Source organism: Centroberyx affinis, unplaced genomic scaffold, assembly GCF_046629955.1.
Source record: "Centroberyx affinis isolate AG114_WGS23_722 - 3 ecotype Tasmania unplaced genomic scaffold, CSIRO-AGI_Caff_v1 ptg002013l_1, whole genome shotgun sequence".
Classification (NCBI taxonomy): domain Eukaryota; kingdom Metazoa; phylum Chordata; class Actinopteri; order Beryciformes; family Berycidae; genus Centroberyx; species Centroberyx affinis.
Window position 1 is genome coordinate 158,657 of NW_027280355.1, and position 8,996 is coordinate 167,652.

Sequence of the window (8,996 nt, forward strand, 5' to 3'; positions counted from 1 at the left end):
ATGTGATCTAAAAGGGTTAAAAATGCATTTTTCATTTCATCTCGACTTTAAAAGTAAACAGGTAGGAATGCAGATAGGAGACAGGACACATGGCTGTTGATGGACACATTTGTGGGATTCGAACCTGTGACCTTTCAGTTACAGGACAGTCTCCATAAATACTAGATTGCTCTGCCACATATGAAGTCATTGAGAGTTTTTGTCCCATTTCCAGAGGTGTGTTAGTCATTTGTGATTCTCCCTCCTCCATTCTGATTGTGGCACTCTGAGCCTCTGTGAATGTGAAACCCTCCAGCAGGTGTGGAAACACCAGCCTGTCTCTTTACTTTTCCTCTGCAGCGTTATCAGCTGGATTGCACAAGACAGACTCGCTTCTTGTGGAACATGTACAGTGGAGCGAGGCCGTGTTAGTGAGTATCGTCAAGGATCTCTAACTTTGCTATCATACTAACAGTCTATAAATGATTACATGCTGCTCAGACCTTAAACATTTTTTGTGATACGTATCTTGTGATAAGAACTTAGAAAGGTTCGAGGAAGGAAGGAAATTAATGGTTTCACTCCGAAACACTGTGTGTCTGTTTCAGGTGGACATTTTTTTTATCTGATGTTCATTGCTCAATATTTGAAAATCATGATAAAATGTTACTATTTTGTAAATAGAAGGCAAACGATCGCTAATAACTTCAAGAATATTCAATATGAGTTTTAGCTCTAGTGCTCTATTTGTCACAGTAGGCATCACATTTTTCAAACATTGGAGTGAAACTGTTCAAATGTAGGAGATGTGATATTTTAAAGTCTGTCAGCTCAAGATGTCCTCTCCTCTCTCACTGTTAGAAGTTCTCCTTTGCTAACATGCAGAGTGTACATGTGTCCTAGGCAGCTGGTTTAAATTTAGCTCCTTGTTGCATGCTGATTACAGTGTTGCCCCAACAGCAACAAAGAGGAAGCTGAAACATACTTTGGACAGCTATAATTTCCTGTTGAGCAGTGAGATTCAAACTTGAGCTGTAAACAGAATTCGGAGCGGCCCTTCAGGCCGAGATAGTGAATTTAAACTCAGAGTTTCATTTTCCTTGTAAAATATCATTACAAGTTATTTGCACAGCAATAAAACTGGAACAAAGTGATGAAACTCAGTGATTAAAAAAACAATGCTAAAAACTCAGAAAAAACATTGATAAAATTGTGCAGGTGAAATAAAAATCAAACAAACACCAAAGAGCCTATAAAAACATCTCACATCATCACATATGGTAAAATGAAGGTAAAAGCTCTCATGTAAAAGTCATACATATTCATGAAGGCATTCATATAAAGCATGCAGAAGATAACAAACTCAACAAAAAAGTTCTATAAAATGGTTCTTTAGGCTTGTGCCATAGCAGAACCCTTTTATCCATTTTACAAAAGTTCTCTATAACACCATGGTTGGTTTTACATAGACCCTCTATGGTGCTGTATAGAACCCTTTATGCATACTCAAAATGCTCCACATCAGTAGTCAAGAACCACACTGGGTTCTTTATTCAATGTGCAAGTTTTTTTTTATTTTCACAAATCAGAAGGCTCTATGTGTCATTATGGTTCCACATAGAACCATTACCCTGACCAAAACCCCTTGAAGAACTAAATACAGCTTTGCCAGAGAGTAAAAGTGAAGAAAACTGTGGTCTGGTATCTGCAGGCCGTTGTGGGAACAGGACCAGCCGCTGCCACACCTCCATCACCTTAAGCAAGGTCGTGGTTTTGGACACGTGATGCAGGTCTAGGCATATAAGTTGGTGCTGATCCCCGGTGTTTCAGTCTGTCGGTCAGGATGAAGGGGCTGCTCGTGCTCACCGCGCTGTTCGTGGCCGTTTTCGGCAAGGAGACTTTCGAGGGGTAAGTGGGTCCTGCCGGGGCCTCTCACTGCTGGATTTGTAGGGTATTACTGAATGTACAAGGTGTGTGTGTGCATAAAGGTAGACACATTATAATTGAATTCATTGTGCCAATATTAATCCTTCCCTGCTTATTGCCTTTTTATCTCCTTGGTTGCAATTTCTCTGAATCAACCTTTAATGATCTTCAGTTACTCCTCCTAAACAGTGATGTAATCTGGCATTTACTGTCCACTTCAGGGATATTTAGTCTGCAAGGCCAGCACAGGGAACAGTGTGCATCTCAACATATTTGATAGACTCTTTATTTTCACCATGCAGGTACATTTTCACATACTATAGCAATTTGAGTTGGTGAGGCTGGTGCAGTGCAATATATAAGCATTTAGACAGACAAACAAGCAAAAATCAAGCTTTACAAATTGAATTTAAATATCAAACGTCAGAGACAAAGAAGTAAAGAAAGAAGAGAATCCTGAAAATATATATAGTGTAGCCCAGTGGTTCTCAACGTGGGGTCTGGGGACCACCAGGGGTCCTTGAGGGGGTTCCAGGGGGTCCCCAGCAACTTGATGAATTGTTAAACTTCTCCATTATTTCATTTACAACAAGTTAACACAATTAGAGAATGTAGAGGAATTACTATTTTAGTCATAGTTTCACTGTTATCTCTCTACCTACAATACAGATAGTCATGGAATTCTGGACAAAATCATATCTAACAATAAAAATATTCTCAGATTTGGGTCTGAGAGACAAAATCTCATCAAATGGGGGTCTGTGGCCCTAATGTGGACTAAATTAGGGGTCCTTGATATAAAAAAGGTTGAGAACCACTGGTGTAGCCTATACAATAAGTGTGGTGACTAAGTGGATCATTGAGGGGCTTTTTACAAGGGCTCAGCAGCACAAAGCAAGGTTTTTATGTAAAAATATATCCGTCTTATCAGCCTACATCACACAGTGGATAGAAAGCTGCAATAGAGAAGAGCGTCCCATCCCCACCAACTGAGACACCAAAGAGTCACCCAGTTTGCCCAAATGAATCTAAGGTGTCAGGTATGGTCACTGGTGAGAAATCCGGAATCAAAATTGAAGAGTGAAATCCAAAAGAAAACTCATTACAGCAGCTTAACTTGCTGTGAAAAGTTTTCTTTCCACCATAACCAAAGCCTCCAGACTTTCAAAAATTCAAACAGTTATCTCTCGCTGCCACTTGGGGCCGCCAACGTGCGAAGTTGCTTAGTGTGCAGCTTTAAGAGAAGAGGACTACATGACTGCTTGTCCCCGTGAGAATCAAACCTCAGACCCCTGGCAGCATTAGTGCCTCGCTCCAAGTTATTATCGACAACATAAATGATCACTCTTATTGACCTCCATATTGTTCCCAGCGCTGTATAAGCAGAAGGGAGTCTTGAGAAACCCGTCTGTGCCAACCCCGCTCTGGCTCTGGGACTCTGAGTTGAGTAAAGTCTTGTGGTTTGTGTTTTCCTCACAGGCATCAGGTGCTTCGCATCGCTGCCAAGGATGAAGTCCAGCTGTCTCTGATCAGGGAGCTGGAGGAGATGGAGCACCTCGAGGTCAGCCATATATAATAATAATAATAATAATAATAATAATAATAATAATAATAATACCAAAAATAATAAGAATGATAATAATGATAATAATAATAATAACACAAATTGCAAAATACAAAATCAAAATAAATATAAAATAAAATAAATTAATAGCACACACACACACACACACACAAGCCCTGGTCTCCTAGCTTGGTGATGTGCTTATTATTTATTGGTAACATTTTACAATAAGGGTCACTAAGTTAAGGGTTAGTTAATGTTTAATAAGAAATAACTAACCCTTTAACTAACCCTTAATTAACCCTTAATTAAGGGTTAGTTAATGCTTATTAAGCATTAACAGCATTAACCTAATTAACAGTTAATGTGTAATTTACTAATGGTGTTCATGTTAACTAAGGTGTTAATTTATACATTATTTAATAGTTTATAAAGATGACTCTTAAATAATGTATAAATTAATACCTTAGTTAACATGAACACCATTAGTAAATGATTACCAGAATGATTAGTTAATGCTTATTAAGCATTAACTATCCCTTAACTTAGTGACCCTTATTGTAAAGTGTTACCTATTTATTATCTTTATTTCGTTTTCTGACAAACCTGTTTTTTTTTTTTTTCAAGCACTTCATAAATAAACTTGACATAATTTGACTAACTTTGTTGCCTGGTGTCCCTGTTCTCTGTCAGCTGGACTTCTGGAGGGAGGCCACTGATGTTGCCACCCCAGTGGATGTCAGGGTGCCTTTCTACAGCCTGCAGGCCGTCAAAGTCTTCCTGGAGGCCCAGGAGCTCGAATACTCCATCATGATCAAGGACCTGCAGGTAAGAGACCAGAACCAGAAGAGTCATGGAGGAAGTGAAAAGGCTTGGATTCTCAGGTCAAGGTACAGAGGTTTAGGAATAGTGATGACAAACTGTATTTACTACACCTGGTTTTCATTGTTTTTTTCAAAATATTCAACTGATTTTGAACTTTCTTATGACTTGTGCCTACAATGGCTAGAAGGTTCATTCTGACTGACTAATGAAGGTTTGGATAGTTTTCTTGAATGATGTGTGGTCATTTCCCTTCAGGTTGTGCTGGATGAGGAACAGGAGCGGCTCCAGTCTGCTGCTCGCGCTGCTCAGCCCAGAAACACAGACAGCTTCGACTATTCCAACTACCACAGCATCAGCGAGGTCAGTAAAACAAACTGCACTCTATCTATTCTACAATCTATCTATTCTGCAATCTACAATCTGCAAACTCATCTATTACCCATCAACTGCATTATTAACATGGACACTGCTATTTGACTTCATCTTCGAGTCCATCGTATGACTGTTTCAAATTAAAGGGTACAAAAATATTAAAATCATATTTGTGGCATTCATGCCTTAGATAAGAATTAATTTTAGCTTTCAATACAGAAAATTTTAGAAAACTCCTGTAGCCCACGGATTTTGGCAACACAATACATTTTTTATTAATCAAAAATTTGGCTTGGTTTGGATCAGAAATACAAATTTTTGTGGAACAACCTTTTATAAATGAGACTCCATTTGACATTGAGTGACAGTATCTGTCACTCATATTTGCTTCATAGATTTACAGACTTTGCTTTAGTCTCAAGGTTAAATTTAGGTTGTAAAGTCAATCGTGTCAATTCACTGATCCCTAAAGTTTGGCAAAGTCCCTGCAACTAATATCAGTTGCTACCAAAACTTCAAAACCCACTTATATCCACTACATTTCTGGGGACAAGAAATTACTGATGATTGACAATATATTATTATTTGGTCAGAGTTATAAATTATTAGATACAGCTTAGAGGGAAAATTTGTTCTGAATGCTCTCCTAATGTAAATATTTTTTAGATGTGTCTTTGAAATAGATTTCTATTAATGTTTGCTTGATAGTTGCTCTCCATAATGATGAGAAATAAAAGATCAATTCTTTTAGATCTACAGGTTCCAGGACATGCTGGTGGCTGAGAACCCCAACCTGGTCAGCAAGATGGTGATCGGTCAGAGCTACGAAGGCCGTCCCATCAACGTGCTCAAGGTAAAAAAAACAAACAAACAGATGACACTGACAAATACCCACCATTTGAAAAATGTGACTCCTACTCTTACAAAATGATTGACAGCAATATAAATGATGGCACTTTTTAAAGGATAGCAGGTAACTTATATCTTTGCTTGAGAAAATGATGATACTTTTATATACCGGATGATCTCAATGACAAGCTTCAGGGCATTATTTCTTCAAATGTAGTACAATGAAAACCTGTATTATAGGCTACTGATGTCCATTTTTCTCATCACAGAAAACATTTGTGATTTCCTAGAACTCACACCCTTTGAAGTGTCTTTACTCATTCTTTGCTTTGGACTGCTGTGCACCTGCACCTTTCCCTTTGCCTTTCTTAGTTCAGCACCGGTGGAACCAAACGCCCCGCCATCTGGATCGACACTGGGATCCACTCCAGAGAATGGGTCACTCAGGCCAGCGGTACCTGGTTTGCCAAGAAGGTGCTTAGATAGCTTTCACATCGCTTACAAATTGCCCTTCACCATCTGTCTGGCTACTGACCACTAATCTGCTACAATGAATATTTCCTCTTTTCGACTGTGATGATCAGATCGTGACTGATTATGGTCGTGACCCTGTCCTCACCGCCATCCTCAACAAGATGGACATCTTCCTGGAGATTGTGACCAACCCTGATGGTTTCTACTACACCCACACCTCCGTGAGTCTCCCAGAGAGGAGGACTACAAGCTGACAGGAGGACAAGATGCAGAGAAACTGCAGCTAGAAATGTTCATTAACCGATTTATAGGATTGTTTTCTGCCAAAATGAGATATTCACCAGTAGGAAATAGTGACACTCTCACAAAATAATGGATGCACGAAATGAAGGATAGCAGGTAACTTAAAGCTGCACTAGGCAACTTTGCATGTTGGCGGCTCTGAACAGCAGCAAAAGCAAAAATTGTTTGAAAAATTTGAAGTTCAATACCCAGAAATCAAAACTGCACACAGCACGCTCATGTTTACCAACCCAGCCAGTCTGTGATGTTTTATAGCAAAGGAAACCAAAGAGATGAGAGAGGAAAAAGGTCTAACAGGAGACACTTTGCATTTTGCTCTTCAGTTTAATTTCTTCACTTGTCTTCAAGTGTCTTTACCTGACAGTGACACCAGAACTCCATTTGGACCTCCAATCTAGAACGTCTCAATTATGGAGATGGGACACTCTTCCCTAAAGCTTTAACTAACTTTACTTTGTACGTTTTGTCCAGTCCGTAAACCAAAAGGAACAAACTGTGATGAGTTACTCTGATGTGTTTCTGCAGAACCGTATGTGGCGTAAGACCAGGAAGCCCAACCCCGGCTCTTCCTGTGTTGGAGTCGATCCCAACAGGAACTGGAACGCTGGTTTTGGAGGTACGTCTCTTCCTTGTCCCTGGAATGTACCAATGTACCTCAAAGCATTCGTTTATTGACCATGGCATCAATGCACCTGACTTTTAGGCCTCCATCTCCCTGAAGTTTCTCTATCTCATTCTGTCTGTCTTTGCGTTCAGGACCCGGTGCCAGCAGCAATCCCTGCTCAGAGACCTACCGCGGACCCAAGGCTCACTCTGAGTCCGAGGTCAAGTCCATCGTGGACTTTGTGACGTCCCACGGCAACATTAAGGCCTTTGTCTCCATCCACGCCTACTCCCAGATGCTCCTGTACCCCTACGGCTACACCAGGACTCCTGTCAAGGACCAGAAGGAGCTGGTGTGTACATGTCTATGGGCTATGGGGCACGATGAAGACATAGAAAGCTTCGGTATCAGGAGGAATTTTCATTTTGGATTAATGGTTTCTCTGTATGCAACTTATGAATAAGTATGGAAACTGGTGCAGAATTATCAGTCAAATTAAGTCTGGTGGTTACTGCTTTTTCTGCTTTTCTCTCATTTCCTTACCTTGCACTTCTCTATTATTCATGATCATAGAATGTAGTATTTGTTACGTCTCTTGTTTGGGCATGTTGTGTATTTGCACTTTCTACAATGGTTTGCCTGTCTTGTTTGAAATCTTAGAATTTAAGTTTATTTTACTGTTGTATGCATTGTAAGGTCATTCTGGATAATACCATATATAAGAAACTATATGGGGAAACGTTCATATGACCATGTTAATTTCTTCCTACAGCATAGCCTGGCTAAGAAGGCCATCACTGACCTCGCCTCCCTGTACGGCACTCGCTACAGATACGGCAGCATCATCAACACCATCTGTAAGTTTCTGCAACACTGGTTACAATCTTGCCTGTTTATGTCGCCTGAAAGCCCTCTGTTTTATCTGTAAAGTCTAAACACTTCAAAATGACTGTTTTTAATTGTAGACCAAGCCAGCGGCGGCACCATTGACTGGACCTACAACCAGGGCATCAAGTACTCCTACACTTTTGAGCTGAGGGACACCGGTCGCTATGGTTTCATCCTGCCAGCCAATCAGATCCTGCCCACCGCCAAGGAGACTTGGCTGGCTCTGATGGCCATCATGGATCACACCAGCAAGAACACCAACTAATGGGTGAAGTGTGGAAATCCCTGTGGAGATCACATTGTCATTGGCAAACGTCTCTTTTTTACCAATAGAGTGAATATCACCATCATCATCCTCCATGACTCTCGAGAGGCCATTAACACCACCAACAGACAAATAAATGATCATTCTGAAAACCTGCTGTTTCCCTGTATTCTGTGATTTTAAAAACCTTCAATTGTATATGAGAGTGCACAGAGTTTCAGAGCATTATGCACGAGCTCAGACATTTCTGTGTATTCCAAAGCTGCCATTAAGTCTTTTGAACAACCTGCTTTTCCATCTCGTTTGCTATCCTGCATTTCACAATATCTCTGTCATTGCATACAATCAGCATTATTTCCATATCCTTAAATGTTCCCGTGAAATGATTTGTGTCCAGTCAGGGAGCAAAATGTCAATATAATTGTCAGTTGTCATATATTTTCTCATGATAGTTGCTTAGGGGATCTCATTGATTTATTGTACTGAGATTTTGGCCTGATTAAATTTATCTGGTTTTCCTGGTGTGAAAAAATGCTAGATTTTTTGTATTTGACTTCAGCAGAAGTGTTTTTACTTCTGACCAGGAATGAGGAAGAAAAGGCTATTTGTTTAGAAAATTGCTCAACTGGGAGAGTTGTTCTTTAAGTGTAGGCTATTCAACTAGACCCACTTTGCTATAACAAAAATAAGATTTTGTGCACAATTATTTAAGGTAAATAAATGTTTTGGCTTTCATTGCTTTTACTATTTGTTCCAAACATCTTTAGTTACCATTTCACAACTCCTGTATATGAATAACCAAACAATTCCAAATACAGTATACAATTATACACTTTATTATTTGACATTCATGTACAAAAAATGTAACTGTGATCAATTAGTTAATGTGGGTTAAGACTGATGGTGAACAACACCGAAGGCATCCAGGAGTACTGGAGGTGGCCGTT

The 8,996-nt window shown here is 39.7% G+C and overlaps 1 protein-coding gene across 1 annotated transcript; it reads left to right on the plus strand.

The window, feature by feature from the left end:
* The first annotated feature begins 283 nt into the window (after nt 1-283).
* cpa5 (carboxypeptidase A5) lies at nt 284-8,784 on the plus strand. Its single transcript, XM_071530960.1, has 12 exons — nt 284-410; nt 1,691-1,887; nt 3,385-3,466; nt 4,163-4,297; nt 4,550-4,654; nt 5,418-5,519; nt 5,888-5,989; nt 6,100-6,210; nt 6,818-6,908; nt 7,049-7,248; nt 7,669-7,753; nt 7,862-8,784. The coding sequence occupies exons 2-12, from the start codon at nt 1,823-1,825 to the stop codon at nt 8,047-8,049; spliced, it is 1,266 nt and encodes a 421-aa protein (XP_071387061.1). The 5' UTR covers nt 284-410; nt 1,691-1,822; the 3' UTR covers nt 8,050-8,784.
* The last annotated feature ends 212 nt before the right edge of the window (nt 8,785-8,996 follow it).